Genomic DNA, 17,788 nt, shown 5'->3' with positions numbered 1-17,788 from the left:
ACTTAATGTTTGCTCGGTGCTCATCAAAATCTGAAGATGGCCTGACATGCCTTGGGAGTTTTATGCTATTGGTCGAGACTTGGAAGTGATCATCTGCAAGGAAATCAGTGAAGAAGATAAGACTGCTTAGGCTGGAGGAAGATGAAGTAACAAAGTATGAAGCGGAGGCCCAAAAATATTTGAAGTTGATGTATACAGAGACAAATTTTTGGTAGAACATTGGTTTTTCATGATTTTAGTTTTTTCTTGCTTTTCTCCTCTGCTTTTTCTATCTGATGCTTTCCACTCTATTATCATAATTCAATTTCAGATCTTTCATTTCATTGCTATTTGACCAAATACAAGAAGGCTAATAATTTATATCCAAAAGATTTTGGTGACCAGCCTTGCAATTCCATTACAAATATCTTTGAGAAAGAAAGAACAGTACCATGCAAATGCAGATTGCAGCAGGAACAGGAGTTATGTTATCTCATGTCTTCAATGCATATCATCATAAACCAGAATGGAATTCGATTCCTACTATAGAACTCATACTTGGAAAGAAGCTGAGTTTGTGCCCACAGGAGAAAATGTAAACTTGCAGCAGATAATGGGATGCTAGCTAAACCACATAGAACTTCTAAATACTGTTTGCACTAGCTGATATGAATGAGTGGAGTCTTGAAATGAACATGACATTGAAGTGATTAGCGGAGTGCATAGTTTGGATGCTAATAAAAGATTTATGATCATGAATCAAATATGTCATCCACTGATATTTACATGTCAACAAGATGCCAGAAGAATGATGTTGCTATCCAAAGACAACCAAACAACCTTAATAGTGATCACTATTTAGCCTTCCACAAATGGTTTTTCAGCTGCAGGAACAGATATTTGATGAAAATGAACGCTTGACATTCCACCAAACATCACATGGCATGTCTAAATCTTGTGAACTCTGAGAACAGAACGTATATAATGTTAGCATCCAAACAATAAACTGTGTCCTTTCCTTTCTTCTGCATCTGTGATTCTACATAGACCACATAAACCAGCAGATATGCTGACCAGTGCACACCATTCCTTTTATCTCCTTCAGTTTGCTGATTGCATAGCATAATTTGTCATTGCTTTTGTTGGTGAAATCATGGTTAAAGAATTCATTACCTCAATGAAATTTCATGTTGGAGAGGATGATGTTGAACTGCAGACATACTGAAACCACTTTGAACAATAAGTAATGGTTTCTATGGTTAATCTTTCCTTGCCTTGGAAGATCTGCGCAAGTAGGTCATGGGTTTCTTTTTGCAGTGTCCATCTTCCTTTGGCAAAAGCTGAGTTAGCCCCCAGTGTGAAGTTGAATCCATTGTGTTCAAGTCCTGCAGCTTGATCAGAAAAAAGGTGAGAGTTGAGATTACATGCATCCACTGCTCCATCCACTGACCAAAGTATTATTGTACCAACTATTTGAAGTCAGCTAAATGGACTTCTTCCTCATTGCTTTTCTATTAGATTTATGTTAAGAAAGAACAATTATGGTGGTGATTTAGCCATGCTAATAATTGATGATCACCTGTAAGTTTGATGGTTGGACCAGTCATGAAAGAATACCTAGTTTGTCCCATTGTTATCACAAATTTGAAGCTTTGAAGGATGTATTAGGTGTGTCTGCTTGCTGCCAGCATACTGGTAGCAGTGCATAATTGCATTGCTTCTAGTGAAAAAGCCTGGAATCAGCCTGTCTTCATCCACTCCATTATTCTTAACCCAATATTAATCATATCACTTCAAACATCAATTCTATGACAAAAGAACTAATGTCAATCAACCTTGAGAATGAATGCTCTTGTCACTCTTTGAACATATGTTATAATTCCTTTGCAAAACTCAAGGTCAGAAGTATATATCTTATTTATCAAACTAATTTGCTCTTAAGCAGATCAGTTATGGATTTAGATGTGAATAACTGAAGAAAAGGTCTGCTTGACATGTTTAGTCAAACCATCTTATGCAGTTGACCAGTTGAAACTTTCTTTCAAAGAACAAGTAAAAAAAAATCATTGCCATGATACTACAAATTGGGATGACATACCAAATGTTGCTCTTAACAAACACAGATTATAAATGACATTCTCAGTGCAGTTTTCCATGATTATCAATCACTTTAGCATTAAAAAATGCAGCCACCATAACATTAATAATATGCATGATTGAATGCAATAACTGTTGAATCACATGACATAACTTGGACCAGCTGCTGCCATTGGTTACATGAATGAACAACATGACAAAGTGCCATTATTATAAGATATGGACCATTTCCAAAGAATTGACAGCTGATGCCAGCCAAGAAGCATGTTCAAATCCTATTGTACATGGCCCTCACCACAGACTCTTGAGCTGGCAGCCTGGCACAGCTTACAATTCACCTCAGAACTTCCTATTGCACATAGATAAGTATTTCACTGTTTGATGGGAGGTGTCTGATGAGAGAGATGGAGAGAGATAATGATATTGTATTAAGAACATAAAATTCCATTTTCCATTTACAACACACCAGAAGTTTCAGGAAGGGGGAGACAGGATTAGGAAAAAGGAGGAAAAATTTAGAATATATCTTCAATATGGTTCTCTGATAATTATCTCTGCTGCTGGTATCCTCTTCTGCCAAACAACCCTGCAAAACAAGCAGAATGTGCAGCAGCCGATTAGTGATTGCTGTGGAGAATTGCTACGAAGGAACAGAACAATAAGTCATGCAAATAGTCACTGCTATGGAGAATGAGCTGCAGAGGAGAGTGAACATAATTTGGGAAATGACTGCACCCCATACTCGAGCAAAAGCAAGCATAGAAACAACAAAACTACACCACCTATGAGATAATAAAGACCACAGATATACTAAGAAATCAGATATGCAGAACAGAGTGATAGATTCTAAGAGTTGGAAAGACAAAAGGTTTGCTTGCATACGCAACAAAGTCATTTTAAGAACTTAGTACTGATTTATAACCAAGCAATCAGATCTGTTTAGATTTGAAGGTAAAAAACTTCGAAAAGAATTCAAAATCACAATCTTGCAGAGAGAAGGAAAAGTTGTCGATAAAGATTCGATTTTTATGAGCCAAGATCCGGATTTCCCAAACAAGAGTAAACGTAATCAGATCATTTCCATTCGAAACGAGGGCAGAAATCGGAACTTCCAAACGAGAAAAGCCGGACGGCCATGATCGATTGTTGTTTTGAGCTCCCTCACTCACCTAAACCGGCCGCCGCTTCTTCTCCTTCCGGCAAGCAGTCGGGCGGGTCCTCGAAGGTCGAGAGGGCGAGTCGCTTGCGGGCGAGGCCGATGTCGAAGAGGATGATGCCCGAGGCCGGGTCGGTGACGACGATCCCCTTGACGGGGAGCCACAGGAAGAGCTCCTCCTGCGACCAGCCGACCACCCCGCGGAGCGCCCCGTAGCTGAGGTTGCCGCGCACCTCGCGATCGAAGTAGGCGAGTCCGTCGTCGTAACGGGCGTAACAGGGGCGGTCGATCCGGACCTCGAGGAGGCCGGAGGAGGAGTCGTGGACGAAGGACTCCACGGACTTGGGGAGGAGCCCCGCAGGGAGGCCGTGGCCGCGGAGGAGTTCCTGGATGGAGGCGACGCCGCCGCCGGATGAATCCGCTAAGGAGGAGGAGAAGAAAACGAAGAAGACGAGGGGGAGAAAGGATAAGCGGGCTATACAAGGCAAGAGGGCGGCGACAGGTGACATCTTGGCCATTGGAGGTGGAGAGAGAGAGAGAGAGAGAGAGAGAGAGAGGATGGGGTTCAAGAAGGGGTTTTAGGTGGCTAAATAGTAAGAGAGAGAAAGAGGCTGGCGGAGGAATGCGATCGAAGGCGGAGGGAGGGAAGACGACAGACGGAGATGGGTTGGATGGGTACATTTTGTGGGCCCCGACACATACGGACGCCAAACTGACATCTTGGTGGGACCTACCTGAAGATGGACGGATGGTTGGATGTAGGATTTTGGGTGCTTGAATCGATGAGGCGGCATTGAGATGACATATTTTTTAATCAATTTATGCACATCAATAAATATGGATATGTTCTTATCCATAATCCAAATTAGTTATAATTTCTTCGATTATATCAAATTCAAAGATCATGTTATTTGTATATCTAAAACACTAATCTCATTATGATATCCGTAGCTCATTTATTTAAATTTTTCTAATAATCTTTATATTAAAAATTATTAGATGATAATATAATTGGTTGGGCTCATATCAATAAATAATCTTGTTAATACTGTAATATCTCATATTCCTTCTGAATTCAGAATTTAGTTATTTCAGATTTTTAATATTTAAAGTTGAAATTTCAAAGGAAAAAAATTTTACTGATTCATTCTCTGTTTTATATTAGTTAATTTTTTAAGGAAGGAAAGTGAAAATATTTCAACAAATTACTAATTTTGATGTCTTAACCAACAAATTATTAGCAAGAAAAATAAATTTTAGATCAACAGTAGTGTAAGCTGTTTCTAGAGAAACACATGACCAGCCTTCTAGCTTAAGGAATGCCACTGCCCACTGCCCATTGCCCTCTCTATCTATCTATCAATCATATAAGTTAAAGAAGAAAAAGGTCTTGAAATGGGTTACATACAGAGCCTGAGATTAGTCATATGAGTTTGTGTGATATGAAATTATGAATACCTTCAAAATTAGATCAATTCTAGTTAATTGTGCAGCATCATGGAGTGTAGGGAGTTCTGATTTGGATGGTTTGGCATTGGTGGGGAAAGTTTGGAAGGAGAATTCTGTCATGGCAAGACAGAGTGGCAGTGGTAGAGAGAGAGAGAGAGAGAGAGGAAACAAATGGAGGAAGCTTGGAAGCTTTTTATATTAGGCAGGAAGAGGAAGACAGCTGAGGATTCAGGTTTTAAAGACCATTACAGCTTTGACCTTCCATTGTCTCCCTCTGAAGAGAATCTGGAGGAGCTGTAAGGAGTACTATTATTCTCAGACAGTGTGGATTCAGCAAAGCTATGATTTAATACACCAAGAATAGACTTTCATGTGCAGAGAATATAAAATCTTTCATAAACATCCTGTAAATGAACTGCTTTGATGCAGGAGGGGGTGCATAGAAGAAGAGACCAGTAATTATGCTTGAATCAGATTGACTGGCAGAGCATAACCAGTAATTATGCTTGAATCAGATTGACTGGCAGAGCTATGCTCAAGTAGATATGTTGCTCTCTCTCTCTCTCTCTCCCCTTAACAGCACATGTCACTCATGCACTGTAATGGCCAAAAATAGTATGGAAGGCTTGAGCATGGAACATCTCTCATCTGTATGTTTCTATCAAATTTGTTTCATTTTTATGTTGATCTTCAAGGTTAATCTTCTTTAAGAAAAGGTTGATTCAATCTGTGCTTGTCATACACTTATAATAGATTTGTAATTAGTAGTATTGAGATGGAAAAATAAGCTACTTTTGATCAGAAAGAACAATTCTGTATTACATATGACAACATTATCTAGCTGAATCAGAATAAAGAAAAAGAACCCAAATATTATGTCCATGAATTCACCACACAGAAATATGCCTCAGAAGTAATTTGAAGTGTAGTCACCAAGAAAAGTTTAAAGAGAGAAGGATAATATTGGTTATCAAGAATAGATTTCATGAACTGTTTGTGCACTGTCCTTCAATGTCACAAAGAGTGCCCTTAGTTGATCTTCTTTTGCTAATGTTGGCTTATATGGACATAAATCAAGAAACATCCAAATGGCAATGCTAATATGATGTTGTTTAATCCATGAACCTTCATCAGGGAATTATCTAATGGGAAGAAAGTTCATTTTGGACAAGGAGCCCTCAAGCAAGCCAACCAACACCATCTCATTTGTTTACTCTTTTGTTTCAGAGCTACAAGCAACAGAGGAGGGGATTCTTTTAGGTGCAGCCACATTAATCAAAAGCTTACACAATGATACTGCCTTAGACATCAATCATTGAGTCCCCTTCATGGCTTAGCTTTAATTGATTTGTTTCTAGGGTGAGAAAGTGATGTTGTTCTTCTCCTTGTTCCCTCCTTTTAATGTGATCATCATGTATGTGCCTATCTCCCCTTGAGACAACAAATGAAAACATATCTTCAATGCTAGACTGGCTAAAATAAGGATGCCCAAAGAACATATTAAAGTAAATACAACTTTGTGAGTTCATAGGTAGGTACCTATCAAGATGAATTCTCTATAGTAAATACAATATAAACTTGATGCATATTATTTCATATGAAAAACCCCTCCTATAATTCACTATCATATATCTTCAGACTAAAACTACAAGAAAGGATTGTGAAACAGGTCCAACACATCCACAAGCACTCACATGGAAGAGAAGGGATTGGAACTCAAGAAATGGTAGCTGGATTCTGATGTGAGCTTCCACCAAGCATTACCTACTAGACAAAACCTTCAATGACAGGGAAGAAGCTCAACAGAGATTTCAATTCATTGCTTCAGTTGGAGACCAGCACATGCTCAGGTTAAGCATTTGGTCCTTGGAGAGGGAACTGGAACTGAGCAACCTAAAACATCAGATGAAACAAATGTAAAGGCAGGAAGGTAGATTTGACTGGTTTGGAAGGAAGGGTCAAGCTGTGCACTGATGGCATGGACAAGAAGTATAAATGGCATCAGAGTGGGGCTGCTGTAGGAGAGAAGGCATATGAATGATCTGCATGACAGAAGAGAAGCATAAAGGCAATCCCATGAGTGGGGGCAGGTTTGATGAAGAATCAGTGACATTGATGATACTGATGATGATAAGACATTATTCCCCCTGCTGAGGATCTCTAAGGCAAAACCCTTCAGTCCATAAATAAGCATTTGTCTTCCATCCTGCTAGAAGAAAAATCAAGTTCAGACACAGGAGTTCATCAGCATCACCTGCATGACTCTCAAGATTTAAATCCTCATCAAGATTACCTGCCAATCTTTTAAAGGGGGAGATCTGATCCATAATTTCAGTGACAGATGCAACTGGAATTATTCTTTGGTATCTGAATGTATGTTATATGAAACATGATTTTGTGGAATTAAGCTTTCTTCTCAAAACTAAAAATGAAATATCTCCATCATAATTGGTTGAACAAATCAAGTGTTGTTTCACACATATATATACACCTTAGAATAAACTGAAAGAAATTTTAAATAATAATAATAAACCCAAAAAAAATGCAAAACACAAAAAGAATTAACCTAAGCATTAATTGTACTTTAACTATATATTAATGAATATATTATTATTAACTTGGATCAACCATCTTAGTCCAATGATTCAAACCTAGTAGGTTAACGAGTCAATTATCCTATCGGATTAGATCGTGGGCCGGACGAACACTAAAATGGGTCAGTTGAAATTCCTTGTCTCAATGAAATCAAACTCAAATTATTTGACTGATGATTTCAGATTAATGAATGCCAGCAACAGATTTCCAAAATAAAAAGCTATCAGCAGTTCTTTCACATTCCTCTGAGCTTATGAAAATGCATGAGGCATTTTCTGGGTGTGCGCTAATTTTCGTGCTCATGTTTGAATGCAAGTTAGTGATGTATAAATATTGCCTTCTCTTCTGTCTTGATCAACCAACACTGCTATCATCTGACTCTAATGCCTGCACAACACAAAAAGCCCATGGTCCTCATTAGGTGGATCTCATTTCCATGATGCCTTGGATATTCTCTCTCTCTCTCTCTCTCTCTCTCTCTCTCTCTCTCTCTCTCTCTCTCACACACACACACACACACACACAGCCATCTTCAATCTCTCTCAGACTATATCATTCAAGGTGTCAACCTTTGTCAGTTGTGCAGATTCTTTTGTGAGTCACAGAACTAAAAACATAATTGGCAAGTATGTTTCATACCTCTGTTTCTGAGCTAATTGACATCCAAATCTTTTTAGGCCCACCCCAGATCACACCTCTCAATTGCTGGTTTGCAGCATGTGCCAAAAAGATGACCTTGGTGATGCCAACTGTGGCTCAAGTCTCCCTTGACTTTGACATGCTATTGACTCCTTGTGTCTAACTTGTCCCAAGCAAAGGGTTAGGTGGAAATCATATCAGAGAACGCATGAAGCATGTATTCCTGATGAATTAATCTTCTTAAAGCATCCCCCAGGCACCTAAAGTCAACATTCTGAAGATGACATTGAAGAAGTTGACTGCTTGGCAACCTTGGTTTACGATCTTTGTATATGGAAATTGTCTGCCACATACTGAATTGACTGTTTGGAGAGTTTTGGGCTGGAAGAGTTGTATAAGCCATGAGGAAAAGTTTATCCTAATTTGGCAACCTAAAAAACAGCAGCTTGCTTCATTTCAATCATCATGGACTAATCTAAAGGATTATGGAACTAAGGCAATTTTCTAGATAAGAGAGCAGTCTTGGCTTTCATGAATTGATGAGATGATCGAACTGATACTGTCTCATAGGTGTGCTTTACTCTCTTATAGTGATGATAATGATGTTTTCATGCTAAAAACCAAGCTACTAAAGGTCAAATTAATGAAGAGAGGATTGGAAGTCTGCATCAAATATTTTTGTTTGGTAGTTGGTGGATTGCATATTTAGTCCAGTGATATGTGACCCCAAGTTGTCTCAGCTATCTCATTCCAAGGACTAAATATTGCTGAAGCATGCAAATTGCATCTTCTATCTTGTGAACAATCGTAATCATGAGGCCAGATTAAGAACAAGATTGCCTTTAAGCTAGAGAGAGAGAGAGAGAGAGAGAGAGAGAGAGAGAGAGAGAGCAAAGGATTCTCTTAAAGTTTCTTTCTTACTCTAGTGGAACCTCTGTTCCTCCTTTGGTTAGCTCAAAGTGGCATTCTTCTGACTTTATCAAAGTTGCAGTTATTATTTGTTTATACTCAAGGCTACAATCCTAAATAAAATAAACTATGAGGCCAATCATAAACCCACAAGTAGCTTAAATCCTTTTATTTGTGTCCCTCAGAAGAAAAAGCTGTACCTTATCTTCTTTGGGATTTTTAATGTAGGGGCAATTTATCCTTGAACTCTTCTGTTTGGATGGATTTCATCATGAACATTCTCAAACACCTTGCAACTGTAATTCTAATGGTTCCTTTTCTAAACTTTGTGCAACTCCAAATGGTAGGATCAGCTAGAATTCCTGGGTGTCTTCTAACCAAAACAATCCTAAAATAATAACAAAAAGTTAGGACTTTAAGCTCTGGTTCTGTACCTACCCATCATGAGGCATCCATTTTTTGCTTATCTATCTGCAAAGGTTCTATGATTGCCATTTTACATTGAAGAACTTATATGGCACTCCAAAGATGCATTTTGCTTAAGAAAAGAAAAATGAAAGGTTCTGAGAATTAATTATGACCAAGGAAAAATGAGTTATGAGGATTAGATCCAATGCATCCTGCAGTCTCTCTTCTCACCATCATGAGAAGAAAAAATAAAAGAAAATCCCTCAAATCATTCTTCAGTGCTTCTAAATTTTCTCCTTCAAATCATTCCTCACTTCTACCTAGTCTGAAATTGAACTATGGACACTCTGTCTTCTGTGTTGGCTCAGAACAGCAGACTCAATGCTTAGATTGCAGTTTCAATCTTTTGGCCTCTAGTCTAACAATATACTGCATTAGGAATACAACAAACATCAACTTACAAGCTTCCCTTTACATGCAACCAAGTCAACCTACTGAGATATGGATCTTTCAATCCTTTGTTTTTTTCCCCCTCGAACTCTCTAGCATTATTAGCTTCTCAAGAGAACATCTCAGTAAAGAGAGAGATAAGGCTATGATGTGTGTACATGGCAATTAAGGGAAGAATCATATGGACAAAGTAGCATCCTCTTATCATAAATATGACTGTATATGGTTCATCTGTAAGAAGAAGTTGAAAGATCAGTGTGTGTTCTGTAACTAAATTAACTTTATCTATGTAAAAGAATATTTGATGCCTAGCTAGACAGAGGAGGAGAAGAGTGCACCATCTTATATCTCATGTCCACATTTAGGGCCCCACTTATGACCTTAGAGGTACACCAGGAATCAAAGAAGTCAATGGAACACCACTTGCCAAGTTGCACTATAAATTTATTCCAATGATTAAAGCATTTATCATTCCTGAGAGCAGAAACTAAAGCTCCTTTTTAGCTGGACTCAGGAACAATATTTCAACTCCAAGGATTTGGAAGCAGTAGGTCAATCTTTGGAAGAGTAGATTTGGAAGGAAGCATTGTCCATAGGATGAACCTAGAACCAGTGCTTTCAGGAGTGATGATAAAAATTGAAGTGAAAACCACATGTGGATAGAGAATGAGAGTCTTATGTGAATCAAACTCCTTTTGGAGGGCTCTAACAAAAAGACTTCTGATAAGAAGAATGCTACCATCTTTCCTGCTCTTCTTGTCCACTTTCCACACATGCCATGGAAGAAACCTTTAAATTGTTTGGAATTTGTGGTCTCTATCATTGTGGGTTTAATAATCTAAAGTGATCTCTATCTTAAAAAATTAGTGTGGCATCATAGGCCAGTTTTCTCTTAATAGAGTCCACTAAGAATAATGTATGTTTTCTGCCTTCAAGTCCTTGTGGTTGTGGAGCCATAATGCCACTCCTACCTACTGCTCTCAGAATCAAACTGCCAAATCACAATCCCTCACTGTTTAGATGAGTACATATTTAATGTTGAAACAATTAGATGGATCTTTTCTGAAATATGTAGTTGGTCTGATTATGATACACACTGAAAATAAAATGGTGCATATTTCAACATCAAAACTATAATTCTACCTGTATCAGAGAACTTATCTAATGTTAATTTTGTGTTTATTGTGTTTGTTCATCTCTCCACTCTAGCACTCAATATAACTCAAGACTATGAAGTTGTTATCATTCAGGTCATCATCCACAGTGACATGACTAATCTTTGGCCACTCCTGGAATGACTCTAACAGGGGCTGATGCAACTTCATGAGGTGAACAGGTTGGGTTTTGTCCTATGGTTGATGTTGGTACAAGATTACACCAAATGTGACCATGATGGCATTTGACTTGGTGGAGTTGACAGGTCTCATTTGACAAATCTTATGGACCAAAAGAGTTGCAGCATAGAAAATTTTTCCCCACAGTTGAAGCCTCCACTGTTTTCACATGAAAGTCCACATCTTTCTCACCCTGTACTGCTTCCCATTACAAGCAGCCACACATCATAAATAGTTTCAGTAGAACCAAGTCTCTATGGAGGAATGCCATGTGTAGTAGTCAAAGACATATCTTCTAATCAAGCAATCATTCAAGTGATGCTGCATCCTCTCATTCACTCCCTTCTTGAGTACATGTAAACCAGTCCTCATGTTTCATGTTGGATGATTAGATACCAAACTTCCTCTTTGTGTGAGGGGGAACACCTATCACTTTGCTGTGGTTTGAAGTGGGTGATGACACACCATAGCCTGCCTTTGTTCTAACACATGAGTTTTGTGAAAGGAGGTGTTGCTGCAATTGCCTTCTAACATAATATGAGTGCAAGAGAATGAGGAGAATATGGAGAGGTGAAAGAGGACAAAGGGCAAATCCAAAGAGGTGGATGTCTATGACCTAACTGCTTTTGAGGAAGACCAGAAATGACCAAGATGTGGCTGAAGTCAATGCTTTACTAATTGGGTTGTTGGCATCCCAAAAGTCAATAATTGACTTATTTATTATAATTATGGCATGTTGGCACCAAAATTTTCTTTTTCTAAATCATAAAATTAAAGTGGTGCCTTTTGCATATACAAATTAGCCTTTTGATCACTTCTTTCAGTTCTTGCAGAAAAAGGCTGTTTACTGAATTTGACGTTTAGCTCTGTGCCATATTTAATTATATACAAAAAAAGAAGTATATAATTTAGAAGATTACATTACATATGACATGACTCTAATACTGACTTATTTCTTCTTAGCTTTGTGCCTCCTTTAGTTACAATAATTAGAATTTGATTTCAGAAAAAGTACATGGCACGATATTTTTATATAAATATGATATAGTCAAATTGGGATATCATAATATAGATTATCCTTGTTAAGATCGATACGTATAATACGTTGTAACTCGAACGACATGATTTTTATTATGATATTTATCTTTTTTTGTGTGGAAAATGTGACTTATTTTGAACATAGTAATATACCTTTTGGTACTATCTTATTTTGTTTATCATATTATTCTATTAAAAGTTTAAGCTTGTGTATGAGACATGATTCATATTAGGCGAAAGCTAAGTGACAAAATGGATGAACACAGATGACTGCAAGCACCGGAATATAAATATATATTCATCTCATCGTGAAGCACTTTTCGCAGTATACGTGATCTAAAACGTGAGATGTCTCCCGGAGGATGAAGCGTAGCTCACCGGGAAGTCGATCTACGAGAGACGAGGATGGTGAAGTATCTATTCCTTTCGATGTGCGAGAACAACGAAGGGAAGGTTGTTACACGGGAAAGAAAAGGCCAAGGCATGCAGAAGAAGAAGAAGAAGAAGAAGAAGAAGAAGAAGAGAGGGAGGAGAAGACGGGAGGGCGAGTGCAAAAAGCTTCAGGCTTTTTTGACTGGTTAGTGGAAGGGGAAGGGTGGTGGGTCCCGGTGGGTCAGTCGCAGGAGCACGCCTAGTGGGACCCACGTTGACCTACGACAGCCTCGTCATCAGCATGACGTCGCCCTTGTCTCTCTCTCTCTCTCTCTCTCTCTCTCTCTCTCTTGAATTTGAATTCTAACAGCTATTTAGCTTCTTGATGATGATGCTTATTATTATGATGATGATGATGATGATGATTATTATTATTATTATTATATAAATATAAATGACAAAAGAAGATTTTTTAAAATAAAATCTCATTTTGATTTTCTCTAAAAATATTCTTATTTTGGTATAGAAAACGCTATGTTATAGTAATTTTATATTACGTTACAATCTTTTTAATAATGCTAAAAATATATTATAAAATAATAAAAAAAATGTTATATTAATTTTATATTATGTTTAATATTTTTCTAATGTTAATGGAAGCACTGTAACATAGCATAAAAATACTGTAAATATATAGGTTAATCGATTCATACCTTAAAAAAAAAAGAGAAAAAGTGATAGATGGCTTATATTATTTATTCTACATACTAAAAAAATAATGGCGTTCAATAATTCTAAAAATAAGAATTTTTTTTCTCATGGGAATAACCTAAAAGGAAAAGTTACTTATTTTTTTAGAAATTTGCACAATGATAAAGATAGGATTAAACTTTTTAATTTATAAAGTAAAATACGATAATATCTGAACAATGTTAGGTGTTAAAAATATTATTATTAATCTACTTTACAAGTAATTTTTCACCTAAAATTCTTATCCGTTTCTTCGTGACAACAATCTCAATTTACGTAAAGAAAATATTCATAGAGACATAAGATATCAATACATAAAGAGTATACGTGAAGCCGTATTATAGTAGTCACTTAATACAAAAATTAGTGTTCACTTGATCCAATTCATAGTATACTAACCTAACTTAACTTAGGGAGTAGATGAGTCAATGAAACGAATTTAGTGGGTCAAGAACTCTGAATAGTTGTAAGACTTGGATATGTTAGCACCTCTGCAACTTTAACCCTATGATATCATTTTATGACATTTTCTAGAGCAAGCAACTAAATAAGTTTTGAGGCATTAAATTACGCTACTATTTTGAGTGGACTTCCATCAACATGTCACAGTAATTCCTATATAATTTCACAAGAAAGTTTTGAGAGATCTCCAAAAAAAGAGAGGTAAAAAATCATAAAAAGATGAGTCAATATCTCATTTTATTTGATAAATATTTTGATTGAGTTACTATAAATTCTAAAAAAATAGGCCAGTAGAAAAAGACCTAAAAAAACTTGTTTCTATGATATGATGATGATAAATATTTTGGTTGGGTTCTTATAAATCCCAAATCAATTTTTTTACCGGCTAAGCTAATTAAGATCTTCAAAAATATTCATCTCTATTTAAATTTAAGCAAATGTGAGTCATGAATTTTCTTGTTAGTTATAAATATTCATAAATTTTAGAGAAACTATGATTTTTTTTAAGTTGTGTATTATTACATTTGATTTATGTAGAATTTATTCATTAATCCATATAAAACCAATTATATATATATATATATATATAATTATTTATCTATTATGAAATCCAAAGTTTTCATTGGTTTATAAAGTAGTCAACTCCCATAAGAACACTAGTTTCAAATCATAGTAAAATTAATGTGATACAAATCATATTAGTGACTTGTCTATACTTCTTAATCATAGAAATGTTAAATGAATTACACTTATTACCTCCACATTATCTCAATATGTAAATATGCTTAGATATGCCCATATCAGTCATATTCTTATATTATGATAGTTGAATCTAAATTATCTGTTTAAAATACTTTAAATTAAGAATAATAATAATAAATCTATTATATCTTTATAAGTCGATCTTAATCTTAATCCGATGTTACATATTCTCATATAATATCATATTAAAAGAGCTTTTATGAGACACTAATTAGAATGCCAATATATGCACAAACAAATAGGAAAGGAAAATAGGGAAAAGGCTAATATATGCACCTTATTTGATTCATATATAGTAACCATTTTTTATCTTTCTTTTTGGTTTTGGGAAAGTAAGGTTACTACTGAGAGACTGACTGAGTCTGCTTTGAATCGATTAAAGTAAAGGAAGCTGCATCATATTCCTTTGTACTCAAGCCAACATAAATCCAAAAACATGAATGAAAGGCTATTACAAGTCCAAAGACAAGCATTTTGTGTGAGGGAATTGAAGGTTGCCAATTCTTTTCACTTCTCCATCTTCCCCTTGAGGTCAGATGTTGATGACCGTGACTTCCACAGCCACATTAGTCGAACCCCCAACAGTTGCACTATATAGCAAGTCCTCAACGCCATCCTCCATCCTTGTCATCAACCCAAGCCGAGAGAGGAGCCTCACCAGAGAGAGAGAGAGAGAGAAAGAGATGGCAGAAGAGTTCCGGCCAGGAACATGCAGTGGAGGAAGCTGGTGGACGGCAGCTGAGTTGGTCGAAGCTAAAGCTCGGTCCTTCGACGAGTCCGCAGGGTCGGCCTGTGGCAGCTCAATCACTTTCCAAGAGACTCATAAGATGCAACACCCCGACGGTGGACTCTCGCCTTCTTCCATGACTTGGACTCAAGCGTTGCTGTATGTCTCTGGCGCATGCTTCATCTCTGGATTCTCCTAGGTTTGTTTGTTGTTGTTGTTGTTGTTGATCGTATGTGATTTGATGAAATAGGAACGGTGCCATGCCGCAAGAGGATCTCGGTTCGAGACCTACAGGCGGTGAGAGCTCGACATCGAATCCATACGGTGACATGAGCCAGAACTTGTTGTTGCAGCAGCAACATCATTTGAGCGATGTTGGTGGCGGCTATCAGATCATCACTCCCGCCTCCTATGCAAGCTCGTCGATGATGTTGCAAGATCTACTTGAATCCGAGACGAAGCAGCAGCAGTTCATCTATGACGGTCGAGTGAGGAATCAGTACCAGTCTCCAATGTCCGCCGATGGGGGAAGCTCAGATGAGCTATGGCAGCCTTCATGGCTTTCCCACCTGCTAAAATCCTCGCTGTCCAACAACACACCCTTATGGAACGCCTCCGCCAGTGATATGAGGCCAGTTTTCCGTTCTCCGACGCCTTCCAAGTATGTCATGCAGCCATCGGAGCCCAAAATTGTTTGCGGTAGCACGCTCACAGCTAAGGTATACATCATCATCATGTTCTTTTGTTCTGATCATTAGGGTTTTGGAGCCTCAGTGGATTATGCCATCTTTCTCAAAGCAGATGGAGTCATCAGGAGGAGATCGAGACTCATGTTCTTCCTCGACCAAGAAAACTGGAAGCGAGGCTGCAACCAAAAAGCCCCGGATAGAGACGCATTCGCCATTACCGACTTTTAAGGTGTGGTTAGAGTCATGGGGACTTGGATCGATGATACATGATCTTTTGCTTTGGTAGCTTGTCTTTTTACATGTATGATAGCTTTTGGATTGCATGCTTACAGGTGAGGAAAGAGAAACTAGGGGACAGAATCACTGCTCTCCAGCAACTAGTTTCACCTTTTGGAAAGGTGAGGTCTCTTTTCTTTTGATCTTCTTTTCCTTACAATGCTTCTTTACGAGCATTGCTCGCTACAGTCTTCCTTTCAGATGATCGAATCTCTCCCTCACTTTTCATGATCGAATTGCTTTCTCTTTCTTTGTGACAGACTGATACTGCCTCGGTTCTCCAAGAAGCCATTGAATACATTAAGTTCCTTCATGACCAAGTCGGTGTAAGTCCATCGAGTGTTTCTCATGAGATCTATTCCAACACCCATTTGCAGCGATTAAATATCTGTCACTGATTGTAGGTTCTAAGCAGTCCCTACTTTAAAAATGGGCAGCCCATGAAGCCAAAACAGGTACTATCTTGTCTTTGCTACTGTGTCAGTGAGGGATCATACAACACAAACGCAATGTGTTCATGCAGATACCTGAGGAATCCAAGGATTGCGATGAACCGAAGCAAGACCTTAGAAGCCGAGGACTGTGTCTGGTTCCTGTCACGAGTACGTACCCGGTGGCAAGCGAGACCACAGCTGACTTCTGGCACCCTACGCTCGGAGGAACCTTCAGATAGATAACAGCTACAGGGTTCTGAAGAGAGATAGGAGGATGAAGCCTCTCTCTGAGCAACAACGTCTCGCACTTGCATGCAAGGAAAGATAAGAACTGCAGTGTGCTCTTAATTAGGACCTCTATAGCAGTATGGAAAGAGAAACAACTCCATTAAGAGAAGATACAGCAAGAAGTGACCTTATTGGCCCAGCTACATGGAGAACAGAGTGAGAAGCTGACCATCAAAAAGAGAGAGAGAGTGTGTGTGTGTGTGTGTGTGATCATAACAATATAGTATTTTATGAGAGGGTGGACAAGAAATAGGAACAGGTGCTTGCTGAATTTAGCAGAAGGGAATGAGGAGGGGTGGATGGGAAAAGGATGGTGGGTTTTTGTTCCTGTTTGAGGTGTTCACAGTTTTCTTTTCATATAGAAAAGAAATTGAACAGCATTAAGGAATAATTGAGATGAGGGATATATAGGGGCATGTGTGTGCCCTTTTTTGTTCTGGGGATCCTAACTTTTGATTGATTTGAATGCTCTCATGGAGGGGAGAGGTGATGATGGCCCCCCTTCCAATCTCACTCTTCCTTTTGACTATGATCACGCTGGATTTTAAGGGTTGGAAAACCATTTTATTCTTTGGCAGAAGCACACAGTTGCATGTATTTTATATTCTGTAGATATACATGTGCTGACATGAAAAACTTACTGCTGCTTCCTGACCTCAAAAACATGTTGAGAAGGCAATGATGAAACTTTTGTAATGAAACAAACAATACAAGCTTTTGGTATTTGCTCAACATTTTGTGAGATGTGATATCATGATGATTCTCTCTATCTTGCACTCATGGAAGGGCTGGGTGCCATTGATGTTGGTTTGCCATTTGTCTACCAGGCAGTGTGTCCTTTTCTTTATTATGCTCTTTTCTGATACAAACCAGCAGTATGATCATTGATCTTAAGGTTACAGAAAGGATTCATGTTCAGATTGTAGCTTTTTCTTTTGTGGTGCTCTGTTATTAGTGGCTTTGATATGAGATCT

At 37.9% G+C, this 17,788-nt stretch overlaps 2 protein-coding genes across 5 annotated transcripts; one reads left to right on the top strand and one right to left on the bottom strand.

The window, feature by feature from the left end:
* Positions 1 to 2,481: 2,481 nt before the first annotated feature.
* LOC135593743 (uncharacterized) lies at positions 2,482 to 3,811 on the bottom strand. The gene is made up of 2 exons (XM_065083998.1): positions 3,246 to 3,811; positions 2,482 to 2,662 (listed from the first exon to the last, which is right to left on the bottom strand). The coding sequence occupies exons 1-2, from the start codon at positions 3,748 to 3,750 to the stop codon at positions 2,625 to 2,627; spliced, it is 543 nt and encodes a 180-aa protein (XP_064940070.1). The 5' UTR covers positions 3,751 to 3,811; the 3' UTR covers positions 2,482 to 2,624.
* An 11,089-nt stretch (positions 3,812 to 14,900) lies between these two features.
* LOC135593741 (transcription factor bHLH112-like) lies at positions 14,901 to 17,386 on the top strand. 4 transcript variants are annotated; one of them, XM_065083996.1, is made up of 7 exons: positions 14,904 to 15,286; positions 15,378 to 15,846; positions 15,926 to 16,045; positions 16,149 to 16,214; positions 16,353 to 16,418; positions 16,497 to 16,547; positions 16,616 to 17,386. In XM_065083996.1, exons 1-7 carry the CDS (start codon positions 14,937 to 14,939, stop codon positions 16,763 to 16,765), a joined length of 1,272 nt encoding a protein of 423 aa, XP_064940068.1. In that variant the 5' UTR covers positions 14,904 to 14,936; the 3' UTR covers positions 16,766 to 17,386. The 4 variants fall into 4 exon arrangements, with proteins under 4 accessions (XP_064940066.1, XP_064940068.1, XP_064940067.1 ...); XM_065083997.1 differs by having other exon boundaries at positions 14,911 to 15,286; positions 15,929 to 16,045; XM_065083994.1 differs by having other exon boundaries at positions 14,901 to 15,286; positions 16,497 to 17,386.
* The last annotated feature ends 402 nt before the right edge of the window (positions 17,387 to 17,788 follow it).

Source organism: Musa acuminata, chromosome BXJ1-9, assembly GCF_036884655.1.
Source record: "Musa acuminata AAA Group cultivar baxijiao chromosome BXJ1-9, Cavendish_Baxijiao_AAA, whole genome shotgun sequence".
Classification (NCBI taxonomy): domain Eukaryota; kingdom Viridiplantae; phylum Streptophyta; class Magnoliopsida; order Zingiberales; family Musaceae; genus Musa; species Musa acuminata.
Note: the sequence above shows the minus strand (reverse complement) of the source record. Positions and strands in the feature narration are given on the sequence as shown.

Coding starts and splice junctions, on each gene's coding strand:
- LOC135593743 (XM_065083998.1), bottom strand. CDS start 3,750: ATGGCCAAGATGTCACCTGTCGCCGCCCTCTTGCCTTGTATAGCCCGC. Junction 2,663..3,245: donor AGAAGCGGCGGCCGGTTTAG/GTGAGTGAGGGA, acceptor CTTGTTTTGCAG/GGTTGTTTGGCAGAAGAGGA.
- LOC135593741 (XM_065083994.1), top strand. CDS start 14,937: ATGTTGATGACCGTGACTTCCACAGCCACATTAGTCGAACCCCCAACA. Junction 16,046..16,148: donor CGCCATTACCGACTTTTAAG/GTGTGGTTAGAG, acceptor GCATGCTTACAG/GTGAGGAAAGAGAAACTAGG. Junction 16,215..16,352: donor TAGTTTCACCTTTTGGAAAG/GTGAGGTCTCTT, acceptor TCTTTGTGACAG/ACTGATACTGCCTCGGTTCT.